This window comes from Schistocerca nitens, chromosome 2 (assembly GCF_023898315.1).
Source record: "Schistocerca nitens isolate TAMUIC-IGC-003100 chromosome 2, iqSchNite1.1, whole genome shotgun sequence".
Classification (NCBI taxonomy): Eukaryota; Metazoa; Arthropoda; class Insecta; order Orthoptera; family Acrididae; genus Schistocerca; species Schistocerca nitens.
The window spans coordinates 960158212-960185828 of NC_064615.1; the positions used below are offsets into that span (position 1 = coordinate 960158212).

The 27617-nt window shown below is 38.5% G+C and overlaps 2 protein-coding genes across 2 annotated transcripts in view; one reads left to right on the forward strand and one right to left on the reverse strand.

The window, feature by feature from the left end:
* LOC126237279 (N-acetylglucosamine-6-sulfatase-like) overlaps positions 1-11380 on the forward strand; it is a 69305-nt gene extending 57925 nt beyond the window's left edge. Inside the window, exons 4-9 of the mRNA XM_049947215.1 lie at positions 2329-2487; positions 5213-5383; positions 6588-6789; positions 7121-7434; positions 7674-7790; positions 10822-11380. Of these exons, the coding sequence (XP_049803172.1) occupies positions 2329-2487; positions 5213-5383; positions 6588-6789; positions 7121-7434; positions 7674-7790; positions 10822-10977 (1119 nt within the window). The 3' untranslated portion in view covers positions 10978-11380. The remainder of the gene's footprint in view (positions 1-2328; positions 2488-5212; positions 5384-6587; positions 6790-7120; positions 7435-7673; positions 7791-10821) is intronic.
* A 7444-nt stretch (positions 11381-18824) lies between these two features.
* Positions 18825-27617, reverse strand: part of LOC126234739 (N-acetylglucosamine-6-sulfatase-like) — a 102107-nt gene continuing 93314 nt past the window's right edge. The window contains exons 8-9 of the mRNA XM_049943485.1: positions 26130-26246; positions 18825-19080 (exon numbers count right to left, since the gene is read on the reverse strand). Coding sequence (XP_049799442.1) covers positions 18925-19080; positions 26130-26246 — 273 coding nt within the window. The 3' untranslated portion in view covers positions 18825-18924. The remainder of the gene's footprint in view (positions 19081-26129; positions 26247-27617) is intronic.

Sequence of the window (27617 nt, forward strand, 5' to 3'; positions counted from 1 at the left end):
GAGAAGCCCTGGGAGTGCATTCATGCTGACTTTGCGGGACCCTTTTTAGGTACTTACTGGCTCCTCGTAATTGACGCCTACTCTAACTTTCCTTTCATTGTCCGTTGCACATCACCTACCACCGCGGCAACCACCAGTGCTCTCGCCCGCATTTTTTCTTTGGAAGGCCTCCCCTCTACTCTTGTTACTGATAATGGTCCGCAATTTGCCTCTTCCGAATTTGCGGATTTTTGTGCTCGTCATGGCGTTACGCATGTCACTGCCCCGCCGTTCCATCCACAATCCAACGGTGAGGCTGAACGACTGGTCCACACATTTAAGGCTCAGATGCGGAAACTTCTGACTTCTTCTGCTGCTGATGATGCGCTTCTCCAGTTTCTGGCGTCTTACCGTTTCACCCCCATGGGCGACCACAGCCCGGCTGAGCTCTTACATGGCCGACAGCCCCGCAAGCTACTTCATCTTCTGCGGCCTCCCACCTCACGGCCGCGGGTGCCTTCACTTGGCCGGTTCACCGACGACGACCTCGTCTGGGTACGGGGATATGGCAGGCGGCCAAAATGGAGCCCAGGCCACATCTTAAGACACCATGGCAGACGCCTGTATGAAATCCAGATGGACACGGGTGTTGCAGTGCGTCATTCGGACCAGCTTCGGCCTCGGGTGCCAGCAACGCCTGTTCCGAATGCTGCCACACCACCTTTGGCTCTACCTGACGCTCGGGATCTTGGCATCTCTCAATACTCACAACGCAGCCCTCTCACCGTCATCGCGATGCCAGCACCAGAACGGATGCCACCAGGAGACGTGCCCATGTTTTAAACTTGAAGTTCTAACAACTTTCTCTCTTTGAGTACACCATTGTTAGAAGTTGAATAATGTAGGAAAGAAGGGTTGGGAGGAGGGAGGGGGATGTCAATGATAGGTTGCTCAGAACCCAGGACAACAGCAACTCCTGATGTGCTTGGAGAATCAAAAATGAGGTGGCCTCTATAAGACTGTAGTAATGGCACTATAAGCATACTATCATTCAGGTAATTTATCATCTACCATCTATGAAGACAGTATATATTTGATTTGTAATTTTGTTCTTCATTTGTTGCCAAAGGCCACTAAATCAACTTTCATATCCAGAAGGTAGCCAGGTCATATTTTGATTTTAGAAATTGTTGCCATTACCAGTGTGTGGCAAGCAGAGGTTTAAGAATGTTGTCATGTAGTTTATATGCTTGTCATTGTGTATAAAAGCGTTCTGTTAAATATGACACACACCTGCAGTTTTATGTGCTCTGTATACTGTTCCAGAAAAACGTTTACTGGATAGGTATATTAACCTCTATGGCTCCCCTCTTGCTTCTTCATTTCCATAGCAAAAATACATGTAAAACTGTTAAAATACATGATTATTACAAGTCATAGCTTTCAAGTGAACTTCAGAAAATTACATTTAAGTGCAAGTTACTTGGTGCGTTTCACCCTAAAAATGTCTTTATCACCAGTTGATTAGCAGAAATTATGTTTAAAATGTTTTCATTCTGTGGTATCACATCATGTTACATGTTTGAATAATTTATCATCCAAGCAAAAAGTAATTAGAATGACAGCTCAACATATACATGTCTTGCAAGTTTAAATGTTTTTCTCTGTTGCCTCCACTCCGTCATCCTAACACTTCTTTTTGCAGTATGTCCTTTTTTTTATATCTTCCCTGTCTGCTACTGATAACCTTACACCTTATCAGGTTGCATCTGTTGCTACTATCATATCATTATTTCTCTCTTTGTGTGTCATGATTGTTCTAATTTGAACTGCATTTCTGGGTAACTGCAGCATTTAATCTTCAAAAACACTGATATCCTCCAACCATCCCCACTTCTCAGGCAGTAAATGGCAGATGTTTGCCAACTTGTGATATAAATTTTATAAGAAACTGTTGTTGAAAGGTAAAAGTCCCTGTAATGGTCATAAATGTGAGTTATGGTTGCAAAACAAAGTACTTTGCATAGTGATATAGGCATCCAAATAGTACCATTGTTTTGTGGTCTCTTGTCTGAATTGTAAACTTAGTTGGGTCAAAATCTAGTCAACTGTACGTTTTTGTGTAAGTATAGCTTTTCTTTTTCTGAGGCAAGAAATTTAAAATATTTATTTTGTGTTTTGCATTGCAGTATCACAGTGAAAATATTTTGAATCAATTATTTAATAACAAGTTTGTGTGAAAGAAAATGAAAAATAAATAAGTGAAGCATAAATTATAAAATATAAAAATTTGAAGATGTACATGTTTTGCCTAAGTGTATGATAGTACATCTATTGTATCCATTGCAGTATGGAAGGAAAGAGAAGGGAACTGCACATGTTCCACCTGGATGGGACTGGTGGATTGGACTTGTTGGAAATTCCCGTTATTATAACTACACTCTCTCTGTCAATGGAAGCAGAATTCGACATGGAGATCAGGAGGGTGATTACTTGACAGATGTGATTGTGAGTATCTTTTTAAATCTGAGACATCACAGGAGGCAAGTTGACTTGAAAAACTTGTTGATAATTTGTTATATCCAGTCAGTACCCAAGTTGACCAGCTTTACAATGATAATTTGAAACTCAAACTGTAGAGATTTTAATACAGCATTTTGCTGCATTAGTTCGACAGCTTTTTGAGGCACATGTTTGTTTTTTTCCAGCGGCAAACTATTGCTCACTCAGAAATCCTCAGGTCTTGAATGGTTTTTACATTTAGATTCCTTTTCTGACTGTGATAATAAATAAAAACGGGTAATACACATTGCTGACAAACATGGCAAAGTGTTCATTACAGAAACAATATGGGCTATATCTGCGGAACGACCCATTGAAAATGCCACAAGCTGCCAGAGGACAGAATGTTTATTCGATAATTAGCTCCAGTCTAACTGAGCAACAGCCAGTCAGTCTACATTAGGAATTGAAGAAATCAAAACACAATCCTGCTATTGAGGTAACATGAACACATATAATAACAAAATTATTTACACACACAGCTAAAGGATATATTCCTTCATCCATCCATCCATCCATCCATCATGTTTCATAAATATCACCAAGAAGGACAATATTCAAGAATGTGGAATAACACAAGGTATACATTAACTAAATGCCAGGAAATCATGGAAATTTAATTTGTGTGCTATATCAACAGCAAACTATTATTGTAATGCTTAATGCTATTTATGCTTATGATAGCTAAATTTAACTGAGTAAACGAGAAAGCTGCTAATTCAAAAAATATTGTTACCATATCCATTGAGCTATATAGCTGATGGTATCTGCTATTGATTGCTTAATATTTACTTGACTGCAACAGTATGTTTTCAAAGAAAATATTTACTTACATCTGTAAATACTGAGTCCTATTTAAAGAACATTATTACTTGTCATGCAGCTTTACAGTGAAATCATATTAAGGAATAAGTGTATTGGGAGGTGAGTGTAAGAATCCCAAGATCCTTAGAAAGGCTTCTGCAAGATATACGGTTACTTTACACAGTATTCTTAGTGCTTGCACCTGCTGAACAAACACCTTATTTGGTTAAGGTACACTGTCCCATTGCTCATGTCTGCTAAATAAACACTTTATTTACTTTCCGCCTCTTCTGTCCTATCACCTCCTCTCAACTCACGTCCCCTCACCTCATTGTGCAGAGCTCTCTGCCAGTGCACTCACTGATCTTTTCCCCTTCTCTGGTCCTCTCCTTTCTGCTCTCTTTTTCCCCTTCCCTCCCTCCCCCACAGCTTCTCAACTCTGCACTAGACAACCCTGTCTGCCACCTCTAGTCTCTGCACACTCCACTGTTCCCTGTTCTCTCATCCACACCCTGCTATCCTCCCCCTTCCCCGTTCCACTACACACTACAGATTGTTGCTCCCATTCAACACATTACAGTTGCAGTCTGGCCTAAGCAGCCAGAGATATCAATCATGTGCCTGTGAGGTGTGCTAGCTTATGTGGATGCATATGTGTTTTTCTTTTCTGATGAAGGCTTTGGCCAAAAGCTTAATGTGTTGTGCCTTTCTGCAACTCAATAAGTTATCTTTACAGTAAGTAACAATCTATTCATTCCATAATTGTTGTCTTTATTTACTTTAGGTATACTGCCTCAAAATATAGTTCTGTTAGACAAGGAGTGAAAATGAGCTACGCCTTTGTCTTTAGATCAATACATTGAGAGATAATGGCATGTCATGCTGAACTGAGCTTCTTGATCTAATTATCAAACAGTCAACATGTTATTTGCTCATTTCACTCATGAATTATGATGTTGGAATTCGTGTAAATCTTCCCAGTCATCCACGCCTGAACGCCTGACTTCCGCGGGCTCACTGAAACCTGTGTATTATGACATACTCCATGGCAATGTTTGGCTGAATATCTGGCTTTGTAGGATGGCTAGACATCTGGTATCTGACCAAACAGCTATCTATTTCATCTTTGGTTTACATGTGTGAGGGAAGTCATGGAGATAGCCACTTCCATGGGACCAGATGATGGACATGTCATCCACATAATGGAAATACCAAGTAGGTTTTCCACTTGGGTGACTTCTGGGCTTCTTTCTATGGCAGTTTGCTTCACAGCTACATGCCATAACAATTATTTCAAAAGTGCCATGTCTTCAGCAAGGCACCTACCTTGTATCTACCGAGCGAGGTGGCGCAGTGGTAAGACACTGGACTCGCATTCGGGAGGACGACGGTTCAATCCCGCGTCCGGCCATCCTGATTTAGGTTTTCCGTGATTTCCCTAAAATCACTCCAGGCAAATGCCGGGATGGTTCCTCTGAAAGGGCACGGCCGACTTCCTTCCCCATCCTTCCGTAATCCGATGAGACCGATGACCACGCTGTCTGGTCTCCTTCCCCAAAAACCAACCAACCTTGTATCTAGGATTAAGTTTCTGATCTGCCTGTTACTATATTGTGTAAGGCGAAAATACAGAATTTTTTAACAAAATTTAGTTTCATTGTGTGTCAACAATGACAGATACAGACCAAAGTGAAAAAAGTGTATATCTGTAAATTCATTTATTTATTTTATTTTATTTGTTTATTGTTTCATTGATTCGATATGCATAATTTATGCATATAATATGAGCATGAGCCATTGCTTTCTTGTGTTAAAATTTTCTCTTTTGTATTGAAAAAGAAAGTAAAGGTTTTCTAAAAATTTGCAGACCTCATACAGCTTGGAATTCTTAAAGCAGAAAGATGTTCTGTCCTCTGGTTTTTTTATGATGCTGGCTCCACCAGCACCTCATGCACCATTCACACCTGCACCAAGCTACAGTGGTTACTTCAAGCATGTCACAGCCATGAGAACAAAAAATTTCAATGTTCCCAGCAAAGTAAGTCACATAAAATTTATTATCAAATTCATTCTACAGGATGCTCAAAAAGTCTCTCCACAGTGTCGTATGATTGTTAGCCATGCATGCACTTTCGACATTTAATGTGAAAATTTGTAAGTAAAAATGATTATTCAATAAATTAATAACTTGTATTTCACTGAGTTTAATTTCAGTATATTCACTGCGGCATACGTGTAGTGGTTAATAAAAAAAGAAAAGAGAGAAGAAAAGAAAAAGAAAAAAAGGTTGAAAATGTGGGAAGAAATCGTAAGTGAAAATTTTTTTTTTTAAATCGTTAATGACCGTGCAAAGAGGGAAAGAAAGAAAGAAATGCAGATCGTACTTCGTATTACAGAAAAGCTATAGTTGGGGTGGTCCTTGTGGCGTTCTTGAGCAAAAGTTAAACCAATTTCCACTACAAAACTTACTGAAAAGAAACAGAGAATAACAAAATGTAACTGACAGGGGGAAGTGGCGTAGATAAGAGTTCATTCTTTATCAGGTTAACTTGTCTTCTTTCGTGCGGCGTCCAGGTCTTCAAAAATCTCCTTCATTTCGGCGTGAAAAGTCTGCTCTGAAATCTTGCAATCGTCCAGGAATCACTAATTTATACCAATTAAAATCATCTTGATACTGTATGCAATTTAATTTACTTTGCTACTTCCATCTTTCGAATTTCTTAACAACTTCCACAATATGTCTACACATTAAAATCAGATCAAGACTAGCTAATAAGTTTTTTTTTTTTTTTAACGTCTTCATCAGATCATGTCTGCCTTAAGCTTCGGCTATCCAGACACAATCAAGAAACGGATAGAAAACAAAAAAGAGTTACAATTTTAGTATTTTCTCTGCCGTCGAGCGCTCATACCGCTGCGACGGGATATTTTTTATCTGAGGGAACAAGTGTAGCGCGGCGAAATTCAAAGTCCCGCTACATATGGCACCCGCGGCTAACAATCATAAGGCACTGCGGAGAGACTTTTTTAACACACCGTTTAAAATTTATGTTTTTTATTATTCCGTAAGCAATATTGCATTTCAATCTAAATTCTTTTTGTATTAAAATCCAACTTTTCCCTGTCTCCTTTAACGCGTCACTGGATGCAACTGAGAACTAAATGTCCTGCAAAAGGACATTGTTTCTGTTAAGTACTCATTGTGTATTTGTGTCTAATTTCTCCTCTTTTTTTATCTTCAGCACAAGCACTGGCTTCTACGTATGCTTCCTGAAGAGCTTCCAGCAACTACCTTAAAAACACTTGATACATATTACCATAAACGATGGGAAACATTGTTATCAGTGGATGATATGGTAGAGTCAGTAGTAAACAAATTAAATTCTATGAATGTACTGAACAATACATATATTATTTACACATCTGACAATGGATTTCATATAGGTATGCATTCAAGTTATTACATTCATTGCTCTCAATTGAGAGATTTTTTAAAAAAGTGGAACATACCATATTATTGACAACAGTAAATGAGTGAGCTGTACTTACTTCAAGATCAAATGAGTAATGCTGTCTCCAATATTTAGGATCAACGAATCTTTGCTTAAGATGTAAATATTTTTTATCTTTGTCTACTGGTTGCTTTGAGAGAATTCTAGCAGTAACCTGTACTTCATGTATGCTAACCTTATTTGACATCTTAATTGTGTTGCTACTCTACAAGCAGCAGATTCTTTACTGTTTTTCCATATATCAAGCCATGTTTCCTTTGCAGGTCAGTTTGCTCTACCTTGGGATAAAAGGCAGCCATATGAATTTGATATCAGCGTCCCTATGTTAGTTAGGGGCCCAGGTATTCCCAAGAAAAAGGTTATTTATGATACAGTTTTAAATATAGATTTGGCACCAACCATTATTGATATTGCTAATGCTTCACCTTTGATAAATATGGATGGAAAATCATTTAAACAGTTATTAATATCTGTGAACAAAACTAACAAAAGAGGTTTTCTTGTGGAATATGTGGGTGAAGGAAATGATGAAACAATTGATCCAAAATGCCATTTACCAGTGGATAATGATATCAGTGTAAGTATGTTCCACATTGGAAATATATTGTCTTCATTATACTACTCTCACAAACATTTATTTTCCAATGCAAGCTCAGTATTGTGTACTGTTCTGGATCAGGAGTTGATTCATTGGGGACAATAAATACTGTAGCAGTCGATCTTTATGACCTGATGAGAAATGTAACAATTTAAAAAAGACCACTTTGATGTAAATAAGTTTAACTTTTTTTTTTCTTTTCAAATTTTATGTTATAGCAATGTGTACAAGCAGCATCCTGCAAGTGTCAGGATTCACGTAACAACACTTACACCTGTCTACGCTATATGTCTTCTGCAGAGAATATTATTTACTGCCAATTCAGTGACTCAGAGGTAATTATATCTTGGTATATTCTTTAAGAGCATGCATATTTAAGCTGTGGATAGGACAAAATGTTCCCCAACATGACATACAACACTCAATCTACATGACACTGCAATGTTGCTCAGTGTCCCACAATGTGCTGCATAACATTTTGCGACACATTGATGTGATGGAGAACATGTTGCAAACTCTCGCTCTAAGAGCGAGTGCACGTGTCATGTCAGTTCCATGCCATTTGTTGCCAAGTATAATTGTGTGTGCAACATGACCCTCAACATGTATGTAGTGTGGGGAAATGAAACTGTGCTTTTACTTATTGAAGTTTACCAGAGTTATAATTTGTTGTGGGATACTTCAAACCATATTATCAATATAAAATAAAGAAAAATGATGCATGCCAAAGTGCTTAAGTTTCTGAGAAAAGAAATAGAAGTCTGATTGCATACACTCCATTCATAATTTATCCATGAAAAATAACATCTTCAAAACCTACTGGTGGCAGACAAGAGGATGTGAAGTTCAGTGCATGGTTTGCGTATGATGCCATGAAGCTTTTGCTGAAGGGGACAACACCTTCTGGTGACTTTGACATGTTGGAGACACACACAAGTCATATTTTAATTATTTATTGTGAGAATTTACTTAAAGGATGCTAAAACAATTATTTTATTGTAGGGTGGATCATGTTCAGTAATCAGAATTGGTAGAATTTTTTCACTCATTCTCCAAAGAAATGTTACACATAGAGAGGATAATGCCCCCCTCTGAAATCCCTTAATTTTGTTTTTCATATTTCCATCCCAGGACAGATATCTTACATTATTTATTGTTTGTTTTGCATTTCTCCCAACTAGAACAAAAAAATTAAATATGTCTATTTATTACTTCGTTTACAGTAATCACACAAATCTGATTCCATATTTCTAGATTTTCATAAGGCATTTAACACTGTTCCCCACAAGCAACTTCTACGACTTTTAATCAAATTTCATGCTTACAGAATTATCATCTCCTCTAAGTAAGTTTTGGTTACATAACAAATCACACAAATCTAAAAGCAGTGAATTGAGCTAAATATGTGAAGATCACAATTTTGAATAACTTAAATTGGAATGACCACCTAGATAATGTTGTGGGAAAAGTGAACCAAAGACTGTGATTTATTTCCAGAACACTTAGAAGGTGCAACACATCTATGAGAGAGACTGCCTATACTACACCCTGCCATCCTCCTCTGGAGTATTGCTGCATGGTGTGAGATCTGCATCTGATAGGACTTAGGAGGCACATCAAAATAGTTCCAAGAAGGGCAGCTCATTTTTTGGTGTCACTAAATAGGGGAGACAGTGTCACGGATGTCATACATGAGTTGGCATCACAGTCATTCAAACAAAGGCATTTTTATAGCAGCAGATCTTTTCATGTAATTTCAGTCACCAACTTTATCCTCCGAACTTGAAAAAAGTTTGTTGGTGCCCTTCTACATAGGGACAACTGATAATTGTAATAAAATAAGAGCAGTCACATGGAAACATTTAAGTGTTTATTTTTCCCATGCACTGTTTGAGAGTGGAACAGTAGAGAAATTGCTTGAAGGTAGTTCGATGAACACTCTGCCAGGCACAAAATTGTGAATTGCAGAGTAGTCATTTAGATGTAAAGTTACTAGGATGGAGACTGGCTAGCCAATACTTACTTTCAGGGGGTGAAGTTTCAGTAAATACATTTAAAAGTGTGGATACTATTTTTAGCTTTTTGAAACTGTTAGGTCCTTCCTCTAGGAGGGACAGGTTTGAGCAGGTCACTCAGACATTGTGCTGAGAAGGACACACTAACTTACTTTGTAGAATAAACACCAAACTAGTATCTAATCTCATTTCTCTCGTAACATGTCTAGTTTTGGTTGCCCTAAGTCATTGCCATCTCTACTAGCCATCTTCTTTCCTCTACTATTTGTATACCACTCACATTTTGTTGTGCCCCCACCCCCTGCTCTCTACTTTGCAATTCATAACACCCTATTCATCCATACATTCATTCATCAGGTTCGATAGACTTTTCCATTTAGAAGTTGATCCTTCAGGGATGTGGAATGATTCAGAGTATACCGGTACATTAGCAAAAGACAAGCAACTCGCAGAAACAATGTGTGTGCTGTATTAACAGTAACTATCACTGTACTGCTCAATGCTATTCATGTTTTTGCCAGATAAATTTAAATAAGGAAGCTAGAAAGAAAGCTGCAACAGCAGAAAAAAGCAGCTGCTTTCTCAGTTACACAAAATAGCTGCTATTTATCTCCTGTTGTTAGCTTAATATTTACTTGATCACATTAATATTTCTCAATTACATATGGTAATTGGAAGTCCTGTTGGAATGTAAATAATTTAAGGAGTAACCTGACAACACAATGAATAGTAGATGTGTTGAGTCATCAAAAGGGACACAGCTAAGACTGAGGACCTTTTTGTATTCAGGCAAATTCTTTTTCTAGCTCAAAAGTATTCTTCCAAAATCTATAAAAGCTCTCTGTCTTATTTATGTGTCTTTTGAAGACTCAACACTTCTACTGTTTGTGGAGTTATTACCTTTACTCCTTAAATTATTAAAATAGTTACCTACATTTTTAAATACATAAGGCTCTTAGCTCTGGGAACTACATTCTCGAGAAAAGTTTTATTTTTGTTCCAGTAAATTATTTTAGTATGCTCATTCTAAATCAGCCTTTGCAACAACTTATAAATGTTTGCTGGAGAAGAAAATGGTATCAAATCTCCGACATTCCTAGAAGTGCTCCTCCTGTTCAGCTGTTCAAACATACCTCACTTACTAATTCAGAACTTGAGTTTAGATGCACCTGTAACACTGTAATTACCATCTCAGTTTCCCACAAAAGACAGGGATTTTAGTCCGAGTCTAGATTTAGCACACAATTTTGTATCATTAATAGTCACATCCTCAATAGGCACTACACCAATGCATCTAAAATTGCTTTCAGTTTGATGTGGTTTTAATAATTCATTTTTGTTTATATTTCAGAACTACAAAGAAGCTTACAATCTGAATGTTGACCCATACCAGTTAACAAATCTGGCATACAATTTATCCTCAGATTCAGAATCCTGGTATGTGAAAGTACTAAAACATCTTTCATCTTGTGTGGGACCGAAATGTAATTCCTTAATGACCAGATGACACATTTCTTAAAAACTCCAGTTGATCAATGTTTAAGATAATTCACTGAGAAAATATTTGTTTGTTGTGGTGGCAACACCCAGTAAATTACTGTGTGATTACTGTCGTTTTGTCTGTATCTCATATAATATGATATGCTGTCTCTACTTTTTCCCCACGGTCAGCTAGATGTTGAGCTGGCTCTCACAATGAGCCAAAATGCCTTATCCACAAACATACGTGTTTTGTGGAACCAATAGCTCACTGTGTAAGCTCATTTAAAAGTAATGTGATGATTTCTTAATATTATTTGGCATTAGTGTTAATAAATTTTGTAAGTGATAACACCTAAATGGTGTTTTTTCTTATCTGATTGTATACAGTGTAAACCAATTCTGACGTAAAGAAACCATTACACATAGTGTGTGTGTGTGTCCTTCCCCGTCCTTCTCTAATCAATGAGACCGATTACCTTGCTGTTTGGTCTCTTCCACCAAATCAAGCCAACCCAATCCAAAGCACCACATTCACTTTCAGAATTAAAATACAACTGGTTTGTGAGACTACATCAAGTTTTTGATTAAATTTTATAAAGTTGATAAAAACCAACTACATCTTCATACTTTGTTTTACTGCTCAAGATGGCATTTAGTGCAGTTGTGTTTAATGATCAAGCAAATAGAAATTACACTTCTGCCATAAAAAAGGGAATTTGTGGGAATCGTAATAGTGAAATTCTGAAACTAAACAAACACACTTCAAATTAACAAAAAGCTGTTGAACTTCTAAATAGTGTTATTTTACATCTAAGAAACAAAAATTCTGAGTTGCAGATATCACAACATTGTTACTAACAATAAAACAAGTAAATTGCAAAATGGGAATCAGAAGAGTTACGAAGAGTGGAAAGGAAGTGCCAAACAGGTATCAAACTTAGCAAATGAAATGATGGTCATCGGTAGAAAGAGAGGCAGTGTGCTGTCACAAGTAATGATTATTGCGAGAATGATGACGGATTTTGCAAACAGCATGTTAACAGAAGAACAAACCAGTTCACAAAGGGGGGAAAAAAAGCAGAAATCAGTTTCCAGTGATGAAAGGTAGTTAACTTGTGGAATTAGATGGAATAAAGGCTGTTAAAAAATCTGGTAAAAAGAGTTAAGGTAACAGCAACTGCCCTCAGATATTGTTTTCTGACAGCCGTGGAAGAAAGTTAGCTGATACTCATAAAGCCACAAAACTGAAGTTAGCAATGTGGTGTAGCAAGTAGCAAGAACAAAAAGCATTGCAATAAAGGAGATTTAGAAGGGACAATCTTGCATGACAATGATTTTGTTGTTAGTGTAACAACTGCAGAAGATGGGGCATTTAATGAAGCCAATATCTGTATTGAAGGTTTAGCTCAGTTCTTAGATTGAAACAAATTGGAGAACATAACTTTTACTATCATTGTATGCAATGCAAGAATTACAACAATGTGGAAGAAGGCAGATTGATACTTGCTGTAAAAAAAGACATGTTAAGTTGTAGACAGATACAATGAAAAGACACTTACATAAAGCATTCGGCCACAGCCTTCATCTGCAAAAGAGAGACACATACCATTCATTCACACAGGCAAGCATGTCTCATGCACACATGACTGCTAACTCCAACATATCAATGACTGCTTCACAGCCTATGCCGTCTGGATCCTTCTAACAAACACCAACTTCCCTGAACAGTGCAGGTGGGAACTATCCCTGGAATATATTCTATGTTCCCATAACCCTCCCAGCCTCAGCCTTCGTTAATTCGTTAATCATTGTCCTTACCCATCAGCCCCTTCCTGGTTCCCATTCCAGCACTACACAGCTCTCTATTCCACCAATGCACCCACAATCTTACTGCTTTCCTCCTTTTGTGCCCCCCTGCCCTCCGTCGAACCTCCCAACTGCAGCTAACTGCCTTACCCTCCTTAACCTTGTCCCTAAACACTTCCACAAGCAGCTCATACCCCTAACCTGCCATCCCTCCCCCTACCTGCCCCAATCTCCTCCTTATCCCCACCACTTGCCTGCCTCTCTCATCATAAGCTGCTACTCTGTTTTTTTTTTTTTTTTACTCATGAGCATTAATTTACATTTTCGCCACATTTCAACAAAACCAATACATTCCGTCCAAGTCACCCTGTATCGTGAAAATTTAAAACTTCAATTTTCCTTTTGCTGTCTACTCTTGCCACAATTGACTGGTCTAAGAGTAGCCTTGGATCCACTCAGCAGTTTTACATATTATCAGTATTTTCTAGGATTCTTAACTATCTCTTTCACTAATCTATGAGTGTGGAAGTTGTGTGGATCACACTTTTTACAGATGCATAAGTTTCTACCAATTTTTGAATGTTGACATATCTAAGTTCATTTTCGAACCAAGAGTGCTACAACAATCTGTTTTCTCACATTTTGTTATTAAACCACAGTAGGTCTTTTCCATCCTTAATCCACTTACCAGATACACAGTGCCCCAGAACAAGATTAACAATCAATTTAAGCTTTGCACATAATTCCTCTATGTCCATCATATAGGAACTGAATGATGTCCATTCATTGTCTAAGCAGGATGCTAACAACTTTTACGTGCTCTTTCCATCATAAAATCTTCCCAGATTTCTTGATAGGTTTATTAACTTTTTTTAATTATTCCGGCTGTAATACCACGATTGCTAATCCCTGTGTCTCTACTGACACTGTCGATAAGTTCAGGCCTGTTTGTAGCTTCTAGGTAATAAATATTTCCATTATGTGTGGGTTGTCTCACTACTTGTTTGTTTTTAGAGAAAGGTTCAGAACTTCTGCACAAGGTTATCTGTCTGTACCATGTGCAGCATCCCAGTCTCTTCTTGATGGGTTAAAGTCACCTCCAACTAATACTGTGTGATTAAGGTACCTCCACTCTGCTGAGCATAGACTTTCTTTGAATGATTCAACAGCTTTTATAGGGTAATCAGGTAGGTGGTAAAAAATTAGATGATTAATTAGAGTTGACCTTGTCTAGTTACTCATGTTCAGATAACTTTGCAATGAGACAATGTTCCATGTCTTGTTAAATATTTTGGAGCTGTCTACTTGGCTTTTGTTCACCTTTCATTTCAGAGTATACTCTGGGTATGACAGCTTTTCTGGAGAGGTTGGTAAATTCAGAGCAATGTGCTGTTAAAAATCTTGGTATTTCAAGTGCCTGTACTTTGTACATGAGCAGTTTTGCACTCTGCATATTTTGACCCGTGAGCCTTCTATCAGAATGCAAAGTATGGCCTAGCCTTAAGTAAATGTTTCTTCTGTGTAGTGCACTCTCACCTATCCAGAGGAATCCTACAGTTCTCTCCCACCAACTTTCCTTCCTTCTATTAGGAAGAAATGGCATAATACTTCCGCATAGCACATATAGAAATAATGAACTCTCAGGAATGTCTTTAAAGTTCCATAATACTGTTCCCCAGATCGTACCATTGTACCTAGTTACATTTTATAGACAAATGAATATTGGTTCATCACTGAAAACAAACCTCCACAGCAGAATACAGAATCCTCTCTAAATTTTAAGAATCCACTCTAGATTTTAACAGGACAAAGTCTATTTGAATATTATTTTTCTGTTATAGTGGTTGTACAAATCATAGTTAAACTGAATTGTAAGGCACTGTTAATCTTAACTATGCTTGTGGGGGTCCTTGACTGAAACAATTGAGGAAGACAGTGAATGATCTTCCCAACAGCCACTGTTAGGATAGTTTATTCACTTGACTGGTCTTTATACTTTAAATCTCATTACCACATGTTTTGTTATTTTGTTGTATATACTGAAATCAGACATCTAACTGTTACAATGCAGATGAACATTTTTGTTTAAATTATGTGTTACGTTAGTGATATATGTCTTCTTCTGCATCATTATCTGTTTTTCCTTCATCTTCTATATGGAATACAGTGGGCAGTCATTTCACTGGTCACAGACACAAGTGTATTACATTAGTATGATTCCAATTTGATTACTCTTCCCACAAAGAACAGAACCCAAAAGGAAAGGAAGCTGCCAAAATGACTGCTCAAAATGACTAAATAGAAGCTGCACTTCCAGCTGTGTATGTTTTAACATGAAGGCAATGTGTAGGAATTTGTGAGCCACGTCATAAACTTGACTTGCCTTGGCGTTGATGCAACCATCTCGTAGATAGTGATTCTCAACCTGTGGGTATGGGGGGGGGGGGGGGGGGGTCATGATAATGCTAAATGGCTAGGCAAGAGCTTATAGAAAAGAAAAAAAATGTGAATTCATAAACTGATCATATTACTGAAAGAAAAGAAAAGCAATACACATTCTGATAAAATAAGAAATTAAAATTCACATTTATACTGATATAACCCACTTATAAAGAGGACTGTAGCAGTATTACACACTGCATCTAATAATTAACTTAGTACTAAACTAAAAGCAGGTTTTATAATTATTAGTTACTCTATAGGGCCAATCTCACAGAGCAAAGTTTTTTGAAGGAGGATTTAATATTAGAAATAATCTTTCAGAGTTCTTTTTGTGTGTTTAGCTAAGATCCGTATTTTGTTTTCAAACCAGCAAATGCAGAAAACCCAGTTTTGAAAAAGTAGGGTGTTAAAAATGGTAACAGTACATAAAGTGCTCTTGTTTTGAATGCAGAAAACTCATCAATCCACCCTGTCTAAAATTCAGAGAGCTTAGTATTACTAAATTGTCTCTTAATTATGCCACTTGCTGTGAACTCCATGAATACTTCTTCTTTGTCAGGTAAGATAACTTCAGGAGTATTTTCATGCACTACCCGTTAAGACAGAGAGCATTAGAGGGCAATTGATTCTGGTTTTGTCAAGGTGCAAGTTGGTTTTATGAAATAGCAATAAATTTACTAATTCTTGGCCATTGGTAATGTTTGTGACTTCAACATTAAGATTCTCAAAGTACATTATGCACGCCCCCTCCCACATGCACGCAGAGGCGCGCGTGTGTTTGTAATAAAATAGGTTCCATTGCTATGACCTTTCTGAGCAGTGTATTTTAAATTTAGACTTTCTAAAGCAGTGTTTTAATCTTTTTCCGTACATTTTAAAAGAGCGAATACAACATTTGTACTGGTAAAAAATAAAGTTCTGTTGTACCACATCTCAAAATTTGCATTTAGGCTTTTTTTCAGAAGTTCTGGTGCAGGATTCTAGTACATACCATCACAAATCAAACAGTGTATTTAAATATTGTTATCATATGAAACAAAATGGGGGAAGGGGTGCAATGAAAACTGTGATTGAGAATTGGTCCATGAATAGGGAAAGGCTGAGAAGCACTGCCATAGAAATCAGGAGAGCAAAAGAGGCAGTCTGTGCCCTGGTGGAATGGAGAATGTCACTCTAGTCCATCAAGAGACAACTATTTGCCTTTTAGATAAGGAGGACCAAGTCCTGGCAAAAAATCAGAAGTGGAAAGAATTCATCTCATTGGTTTCTAAGTCCAGTAAATCATTCTCTTCCAGCCACAAGAGAATAGTAGCCGATCACGAAGATTGTTGAGGGAAGGGTACAATTATAACAGCACCTGTATATTGAAATGGTGTTCTTGCATGGTCACCACATCTAACTGAGTGGAGAGTGGTAGAATGTCTGTATAAAGAACATTAAGTGTGAGACAACATCACAACACCGCCAGCAACCATGGAGAAAAGATGCTCATGTCTGTGGAGTTTGATGGCCAGTAGAAGTGTTTAAACTCAGAAGAGTGTTCCTGGAGCCACTGTGTAGCAATTCGGGACATGCTGGAATAGCCCATGTCTGTCGGAATACACAACGGACATGAATGAGTGCAGGTGATCAGACAGGGTGCTTACGTACATGTCATCTGTCAGTCATATCTAGACATATCATGGATGCCATATCACTCCAACTGCATACCCCCAGCACCATTACAGAGCCTTCACCAGCTTGAACAGTCTCCTGCTGACATACAGGGTCCATGGATTCATGAGGTTGTCTCCATACTCGTACACATCCATCTGCTCGATTCAACTTGAAACGAGACTCATCTGACCAGGCAACATGTTTCCAGTCATCAACAGTCCATTGTCACTGTTGGCAAGCCCAGGTGAGGTGTAAAGCTTTGTGTCATGCAGTCATCAAGGGTACACGAATGGGCCTTTGGCTCCAAAAGCCCATATCAATGATGTTTTGTTGAATGGTTCACACGCTGACACTCGTTGATGGCCCAGCATTGAAAACAGCAGCAATTTGCAGAAGGGTTGCACTTCTGTCATGTTGAATGATTCTCTTCAGTCATCGTTGGTCCCATTCTTGCAGGATCTTTTTCTGGATGCAGCGATATCTGAGATCTGATGTTTTACCAGACTCCTGATATTCACAGTGCACTCGTGAAATGTTCATACAGGAAAATCCCCACTTTATTGCTACCTCAGAGATGTTGTGTCCCACTGCTCATGCACTGTCTATACCACTACATTGGAACTCACTTAAATCTTGATAACCTGCCATTGTAGTAGCAATAACCAATCCAACAACTGTGCCATACACTTGTTGCCTTATACAGGCATAGCCGAGCACAATGCTGTAGTCTGCCTGTTACATATCTTTGTATTTGAATATGGATGTGTCTAGGGAATTAATATCTGTCTATCTGCCTTGTCTGTAGAAAAGAATATACTACTTGGCCCTGGCAGAATTTGTGGATCAGGTGGGGGGGGGGGGGGGGGGGGGGTACTGCTACAACTGAACCCTCAAGGAAATGAAATGTTCAAGGAACTTTTTAAAGGGATCTGGGTAGCTGGACAGTTTACAAAATCCTGTAAGAAAGATATTGTGATTTTGCCAGCATGTGAGAGAGGCTTTTTTGCAGATGATCATCAACAGCCTTGTTTGGCTTCTGGGAAAAAAATAATCTTCTGAATAGCTTCCAAGGTAGGCACAGAAGCTGCCATTCTAGTCTGAGCAACATAATACAACTGGAAGCAACATAAAAAGGGTCTTTCCTTCATAGCAGGTACCTCCTCACAGCAAGCAACTAAATGTCATCTGAAGAGGTTGAAGAAAAGAGTAAAGAATACTGGTATTAAATTTTTCATGAATAAAGCTGTGCATGTCAATTTTAATGTGTTCCTGTGTTGTTTCACCACACATAACGTGCCCTGGGGAGGTCTGCTCCAACTTCTAAGGGTTTGGTTAGGTTCCTGTAGCGAGATGGGAAGAATAGAGAAATATTTTTTGGTCCCACCTCAGTTGTTGTAGCATATTTGGATTCACACAATCTTCATATCTTAAAAAGATAAATGCCATTTATCAAGAGAGCATTAGATTGACTACTGAAGGTTAGAGAACAAGCCCCCATACTCATCTCTGTACTGAGGCTGGGAAGCCACTACATTCCATCCAGTGGATGCTCCTCATGATGTGACATTGGTGCAGATATTGTGCTGTCGCCTGCACATTCATCAGTTGCCCGTTCACATTTTGTGTGCATGACACCCATTCATCATGAAGACTTTTGTAGTTCAAATGAAGCATCATTTACCTGACTTAACTGTACCAAGTATAAGTATTTTTTCTCAGTATTGTTCTGTTATCATTAAGTGAGTTTGCATAGTGGTCAGCATGCTGGACTCACATTCAGGAGGATGATGATTTAAATCTGTGTACAATTATCCAAATTTAGGTTTTCTGTGCTTCCCTTAAATTGCTCCAGAAAAATGTTGGGGTGGTTCCTTCAAAGGCATGCCCAATTTCCTTCCCCGCCCTTGACAAACTCCGAGCTTTTGCTCTATCTCTAGTGACCTCAGTTTCGATGGGATGTTAAACCCTAATATTCCTTCCTTCTTTTTCTGTTCTGTTATTAGGTGAAATTTATTATTACGTAAAAATTGTATTTTTTTGCACATCATTGTACAACTGTGCAGCACTCTCATTGTTTTGGTGGACTGTTGCATGCTGCTCCTGCACATGTGGACATGTACTGCAGTGTACTTTCATATTCACTCACTACATCTGCACTCAGCTGGTATGCTAAGTTGTTTAATTGATCTGGGTCTGCATTGATGTCATATGCTTCCTTGAAAGCCTGAAAACCAAAAAAATAAATAAATCAGATTGTGAACTCTTCACATCATAGGCAATATGGAAAATAAAAACTTTCTGCAGTAATCTATTAAGTGTTCATGTTTTCTCAAAGACTACTATAAACAGTACAGTTAAGATAGCTCAAACATATTTTCTCATGTTATTTGTACATGTTGGGAATATAGAAAAAATAGTAGCAGTTTGATTTGTTTCCTTCACTGTTGGATGAGGTGGGTTCTGTTCATCAGTTTTCAAATCATCGTATTTAGATTATTTATGCACATGCACAGTAAGTACTCACTTGTTTACTAAATGAAAATAAAAACAAAAGGCATTCCATGCATACATAACCAGATGTTTATGAAAGCTTTGAGGTTTCAGTGCTCACGCATTGCTAGGATACGCTTTGTGTGAAGGCTTAATTTTGAACAATCATTAATGAATTATGTTAAAAGCTAGGCATTGTTGTGAGTGTCGTTGTAATAATGTAACCTGCAACCATAATGAGACTTTGAGAGCACAGAGGTGTGAAAGGTCAGAGCAGGAATGTGGATTTGCATGTGGTGTATTTGCTATTGTTAGGTCCTTTCATGTAGATAAAGTAAAATGTCTAATGCTGTGGCATCAATCAAGAATTATTTCATTTAATTTAAGTGGAATATACAAACAACATCTACCTTGCCTTTTATTGCAGACCAGAAATTACTACAAATACATGTCTGTTATTAATTTATATCTGGATTTCATAATTTTAGACTGTACTAATGTGGAACTCGTGGAAGAGTTAACTAATCCCACTCCTGTGACAAATGCAACAGTGTTGTAAAGTCACACCTTAGCACCAGTCTTGAAGATGTATACTGTCACAAAGGTGGTGGACAAAACAATGTGGACAATCTTCAGTTATGGTCAATCACAAAATATCTTTGTGTAGTGAATGAGCAGTATAAGCACAACAGTCTATTGGTAGAATTTGAAGTCAATGTTACATAGGATATTTAATAGTGACTTTGAAAGTGTTCATTAGTATACCATTATTACAGTGACAATCACTGATAAATTATGACAGGATGTAGAAAAACAGAATTGATATCAAGTGATATGGAAACAATAAATATAAATGTAGAGTGTAGGGTGTATAATAATGAATAAACACTGCAATGTTGCAAAGCTAATTGGCTAAGATCAAGGATGCATAAATGCATACAGAATGTGGCAAAATTTAACTTCTCAGAATAGGCATAAGTAGGATAGTGGATTTAAATATCTGTTGTCTGGGTTGAAAACAGTCACCTTTGGATACAGTAGGTCTTATTAATTGATAGGCTTGTAAAGAAAAATTGAAAATTCCCATCCCATGAAGGCATAATTAATCTATCTTCCTTTTACATATTCATGGTTCATCACTCTATGTGCTATCTTCAGTGATTTGTTTGTTATTCTGCCTGAAAATGTTTTTTGACCTGACAACATATTCTGGACTTTCATATGAATTTTGCTTAGATATTTCTGTATAAAAAGAGTTGATTATTTGACATTAATTTAAATGAGCCTCAGGGGCTCAGACAGCCTTGCGACAGTATTGGATGCAAATTTCTTGACCTCTGCTATCTGGAGCAGAATTGTAGGGTTCCCCTTAATAGGTCAAGTGTGCACTACATGCAGGAAGCAGCTACTACAATAGCGGAGTATGTGTGGTGTGCACATGGGGCTTTTTTAGGTTAGAGGACCCCTCCCTTGAGAGCAAACACGTTTTGCCTGTAAAATCAGCCACAGCAACCTCAGAGAATCTTGGTCCTCACAGTTAAGAGATAGAAAAGATTAGTATGATTTTAGTAAATTGTAGGAGCATCTAAGGAAAGGTCCCAGAATTTGTATCACTTATTGAAGGTTATAATGCACAAATAGTATTGGGAACAGAAAGCTGGTTGAAGCCAGACGTCAATGACAACGAAATCCTAAGTTCAGATGGGAATGTTTATCGTAAGGATAGGTTAGTCACCAATAGTGGCATGTTTATTGCAGTAAAAAATTTGATAAAATCTAGCAAGGTTATCACGGATTCTGAATGTGAATTTATCTGGATTAAACTGAGTATCAAAGAACAGTCAAAAATGGTGATCGGGTGCTTTTATAGACCACCTGGGTCAGGATCTGTAGTTGTAGAATGCTTCAGACAGAGCTTGCAGAATATCATTAGTAATTTTCCTGATCATGCCATTGTAGTAGAGGGTGACTTCAACTTGCCAGGTACAGATTGGGAGTGTTATGGCACCAAAACTGGTGCCAGAGACAGGGAATCGTGTGGCCTTGTTCTGGATGTCTTGTCCAAAAATTACCTTGAGTAGATAGTTAGAGAACCAACTCGTGACAGTAACATCGTGGACCTTCTGGCAACAAACAGACCTGAACTTATTGAATCAGTTAATGTAGAGGAAGGTATCAATGATCATAAGTCTGTGACAGCATCTATGACGACAGGTCCTACAAGGAATGTTAAGAAATGTAGGAAGACATATTTGCTCAGCAAGGGTGACAGGATACAAATTTCAGAATATCTCAGCAATCAGCATCAAATATTCGGTGATGGGGACGAAGATGTGGAGAACAAATGGAAAAATTTAAAATGCATCGTTCAATATGCCCTAGACAAGTATGTTCCGAGTAAGGTTTTAATGGATGAAAAGCTCCACCATGATTTAATAGCCATCTTAGAAAAGCGCTACACAAACGAAGAGCACTTCATGTCAGATTTGTGAGAAGTAGAAACCTAGCTGAACAAACAAAAGCCGAACAAAGTGAAAATGAGCGTAAGGAGAGCAATGAGAGAAGTGTTCAATGATTTCAAAAGTTAAGACATTGTCAACCGACCTGAGTAAAAACCCTAAAAGATTTTGGTTATATGTAAAGTCAGTAATTGGGTCAAAATCATCTATTCATTCTCTCAGCGACCACACCGGCACCGAAACAGAAGATAACAGAGAGAGGGCCAAAACACTGAATTCGGGTTTCCAAAGTTGTTTCACCACGGAAGATTGTAACACTGCCCCTCCTTTCAATTGTCGTGCGAAAGTCAAAATGGCAAATATTGAGATAATCGATAGCGGAATTTCAATGCAGCTACAATCGCTTAGTAGTGGAAAGGCTTCGGGACCAGATGAGATACCTATAAGATTATGCAAAAGAACTTACTCCCCTTCTAGCAGTAATTTATCATAGATCGCTTTAGCAACACAAGGTACCTAACGCCTGGAAAAAAAGTGCAGGGCATTCTCATTTTTAAGAGAGGCCGTAAGACAGATCCACACAATTATAGACCTATATCGATGATTTCAATCTGTTGTAGAATTATAGAACATGTTTTATGCTCAAGAATTATGACGTTCTTGGAAAATGAACGGCTCCTCTATAAAAACCAACATGGATTCTTCAAACAGAGATCCTGCAAAACTTAGCTCGCTCTGTTCCTCCACCAGATCCACAGCGCAGAGGACAATGGTGCTCAATCTGATGCCATGTTCTTTGATTTCAGTAAGGCAATTGACACCATCCCGTATTGCCGTTTAATGGAAAAAATACGAGCTTATGGAGTACTGGAGCAGACCTGCGATTGGATTCAAGACTTTCTTGCAGATAGAGCTCAACACGTCACTCTTAACAGAACTAAATCGATAGATATAAAGGTAATATCCGGAGTACCACGTGGAAGTGTGATAGGACCGTTGCTGTTCACAATATGTATTAATGATCTAATAGAAAGCGTCAGATGCTCTTTAAGGCTATTTGCAGATGCAGTTGTCTACGGGTATACAAACATAGCAATGCCAGAAGATAGTAAGAATTTGCAGAATGACCTGCAGAGAACTGATGAATGGTGCAGACTCTGGCATTTGACCCTGAACGTAAATAAATGTAACATATTGCGCATTCATATGAAAAGAAATCCACTACTGTACGGCTACACTATTGATGACAAACGGCTGGAGACAATGTCTGCCGTAAAATATCTAGGTGTCACTATCCAGAACGACCTTGAGTGGAATGACCATATAAAACAGCAGACACAAGACTCAGATTCATCAGAAGAATCTTAAGGAAATGTAACTCATCCACGAAAGAAGTGGCTTATAAGGCACTTGTTCGCCAGATTCTTGAGTATTGTTCATCTATCTGGGATCCCTTTCAGGTAGGACTGATAGAGGAGATTTAGAAGATACAACGAAGAGCGGCGCGTTTTATCACGGAATCGTTTAGCAGGCGAGAGAGCGTTACGGAGATGCTAAACAAACTCCAATGGCAGACGTTACAAGAGAGACATTGTTCATCACGGAGAGATTTGCTACTGAAATTTCGGGACAGCACTTTTCAGGAGGAGTCAGACAACATATTACTCCCCCCCCCCCTCCCTCCCCCCTCCACATACATCTCGCATATTGACCACAACAGGAAATTCGAGAAATTAGAGCCAATACAGAGGCTTACCAACAATCGTTCTTCCCAAGAACTATTCACAAGTGGAACAGGGTTGGAGGGATCAGATGGTAGTACTGAAAGTACCCTCTGCCACACTCCATTCGGTGACTTATGGAGTATGATGTAGATGTATAGATGAAAGTTGAAGTTAGATGTAGTGGGGATTAGTGAAGTTCAGTGGCTGCATGAACAGGACATAAAATTGGGGAGAAAAGAAATTTGGGGCATCATTTGACTAAAAGAAGGGATCAGTTGATAGGACACATTCTGAGATATCAAGGAACTTAGTGTGAGAGGGCAGTGTGGCGATTGAAAATTCAGAGGGAAACCAAGAGACAACCACAGTAAGCAGGTTCAAATGGATGTGGGTTACAGTTGTTATTCAGAAATGAAAAGGTTTCCATGGATAGAGTAGCATGGAAGGCTACATCAAACCAGTTTTCGGTTTGAAGACAACAGCAGCAGCTGAAGAATATGATACATATAACAACACAGTAGCTGATATCATAAGCTTTTTGTTTTCATGGTGAAGTAAAATAAAATCTGCATATACTAGTTAAACAGCATCAGTGAAGAAAATATGTGTCATGACGCATCTAATACAGTAAGATAACAGTGCCAAAAATTGTAACACCCTAAAATTGCAATATGATATAGCGATTTCGAGTCTGAAATGAAAGAAAAATAGAAAATATCTTGTCATTTTCAGGTCACAAGGAACACAACTGATAGCAAAGTGTAGCAGTACACCTTTCTTATTTTGCCAAACAGTATTGTGATATGAAATTAGAATTATATGTTAATACCTTCAGCTGCTGACAGGCATTGATATATATGAACAGGGACAGGTGAAAATGTGTGCCCCGACCAGGACTCGAACCCGGGATCTCCAGCTTACATGGCAGATGCTCTATCCATCTGAGACACTGAGGGCACAGAGGATAGTGCAACTCCAGGGAATATCTCGCGCACACCTCCCGCGAGACCCACATTCTCACCTTATATATCCACACACTACATTCGTAGTGTCCCCACGCAACACACTCATTACTCATGGAAGACATTCTTACCAAGTCCCGTAAGGGTTCGGGTAATATGTGTGCATCCGCACAGAAGAGGAAGGTCATGGCCGGTATTGCCAGGACTATATACTTATATGGATATGGTGTCTGTTCTTTTGGACATTAGCACTATATATATTTATGTCTTCAACTGCTGACGGTCGTTGATATATATCAATGGAGACAGGTGAAAATGTGTGACCCGATCGGGACTCGAACCCAGGATCTCCTGCTTACATGGCATGTCTGAGAGATGTATAGTATTTCATGACTTGACTGTCTGACATATGTTGCAGCTATCGATATGTTGCAGCTGTTGACACACACACACACACACACACACACACACACACACACACACACACACACACACACACAGACATAAATTAATGTCAGATCATCAATTTGTTTTGTGTACTAATAGTTTTCAGCAGAATTCACATAAATCTCCTCAAAATGTTATCTTATTTAAGGCGGAAATATTCAACAAATTTTTGAATGTGTTGGCAGATTGGCAATTCTATACTTCAAGTTGTTTTCTTACTTGTGTATCCATCAGAACTGAAGTCAGTATCTTACTTTGCAAAGTTTCAAGTGATTTACATTAACAACCGTTAACTGAACGATCTCAGCATGTTGTGCAATATCCACCAAGCAAATCAGCATGAAAGTTTATCAGAACTAATACACAGTATTCGTATAAATTCAATATCATTGTAGGTGTGAAACCCTACTCTTCCTTCCTTAAGTAATATAATTCACAGAGAGCCAGATGATGTTCCAGGCTTACTGCCCATCCTGAATAAGACAAGTCACTTTTTTATGATAAATTTTAGCAGCTTGAGATCTAACAATTCACATGGATATGAATGTCAGGTCCAGAATATCTCTCAGATGTTCAAGCATTTGTTCTCTCTCTCTCTCTCTCTCTCTCTCTCTCTCTCTCTCTTCCCCCCCCCCCCCCTCCCTCCCTTCCTCCCTCCCCCACCCCCACCCCCCACAAACAGTGGTGGCTTTGGTTAAGGGATTTGCAGAACCAGAGGATGTGGCAGAGGACAGTGCCCAGCTGCTGAATGTGATGCGAGAAGGACCCAAATGGCACAGCCACTGAACCAGCAGCTCAGGTCACGAGTGTGATGGCATGTTACTGCTGGTCCCAGTTTGGTGGTGGCCATTAATGGGTTAAACATCTGGAAGTTGTCAAAACCTCACGTGCGCAGTAGTTGTAGCACAGTTAGCTATGGGACAATTGCACCAGGTATATGCTCTTGGGCATGATGTGTGTGTGTGTGGGGGGGGGGGGGGGGGAGGGAGGGGTGGAGAAGGGGGGGGGGGACATAGGGACGGACTAGGAGGCCAGGGATGTTGTTTAGGTGGATGTGCGATGGAATAGGTTGAGGTCATTGGCATGGAATAAGTTGTATTTCAGGTGGCTACAGTGTATTTGTTGACATATAAACATTGTTTGGTTACAAAGCACAATAAATAGGGGAAAAAAAGCAAAAAGGTACTTTACCTCATCGTCATCAAACTGGCAGTACAGGATATTTTCTGCAGCTGATATACGCCGCAGACAGCTATAAGTGTTATTACGTGAATCCTGGCATTTACAAGAACCATCGACGGAGCAATACTGTAAAATTTATAGAGAATTATGTACTTTGGTGCATATGAAAATTGATTTACATTACGTACTATTATTAATGGCAATACCTGTTTAAATACTGACTTTTCATGTCATTACAGAGACAAAAATTTTAAATATGGATGATGATTGTCATAAATCCTTTTCTTCTCATCAATTTTCAAGATTACCCAGTCTTACTATAAATTAAAAAAGACATGGTGCTGGTGTAATATTCTACAATATTGTAATATATAATATTGTACAATATTGCACCAGTGATGTGTGGTTTTTCATTCATAATGTATAAAATATTCTACCAGAGACTGACAGATCCGTCAGTTAATGCAATAACTGAGTCTCATAACAAGTGCTCCACTGTAGTATTAAGTTAAAGTATCATCCAAATTATCCTCAGATTAATATTTGCCTTTCGTAGAAACATAAAGCTTACTTAACCAATGAAATTCTTCAGCAATAAACTAAGGTAGATAAAAAAGGCCCTTAAAGACAAGATACAAAGTTATAAAGCTCTGCATCCTGTCCAAGATGGGTAAATTAGAATTGATTGACTGTCATCCACTGCCAATGGCATCATTGGATGTGGTATGGAGGAACATGGAGTCACGCACCACTCTCCCGGCTGCTGTTGGCTTTTTTAACCTCAGAGCCACTATTTCTCATTCAAGTATCTCTTCAGTTGGCCTCATGAGGCTGAGTGTACCCTGTAACCAGTCCACCCACTAAGGAAAAATCCCTGGCAGTATTGGGTATTGAACACGGGCCTCTGTGTTGCAGCCAGACATGCTGACCACTGTGCTATGGAGCCAGGCTCAAAGCTATAAAGGCTCATAAAATATGCAATATAGCAGACATATTGCTTGATAAGTAGGTCTGACATCTAGAGGATCGGTGAAATAAGGGCACCGCCCGAGCATTCCCAATGTTCCATAGAGCTCATCATAGATGAGAATCTCTGGGATGCAGAGTGTTTAATAGATAAAGGCCTCAATGTGTACTGAGAAGGGAGTGCTGCGTTCATTTCACTGCAGGGGAAAAACAGATAAAAGGTTGACAGGCAAAACCAAATAATGGGAAGGCCAGGATAAAATAACAAAAATATTATGAGCTAAAATGTGTGGCAGTCTTTATAACTGAATGTACAATGGTCTTTTCATTGTGCCTGTCTGTGACTCCTCATTTCCTCTGTATGGTGAGTAGTGATCTATTGTTTTCATAATATTGTTATAAACAGAGCAATTGAAAATTATTGACCTATCCCTGGCTGTAGCTGCTCATGTAAAAACACCCATGAATGTGTCTTTTTCTTTGGTTACCCAGCATATGAATTTCCTTGAACCAAAGCCACTTCCTAGACCA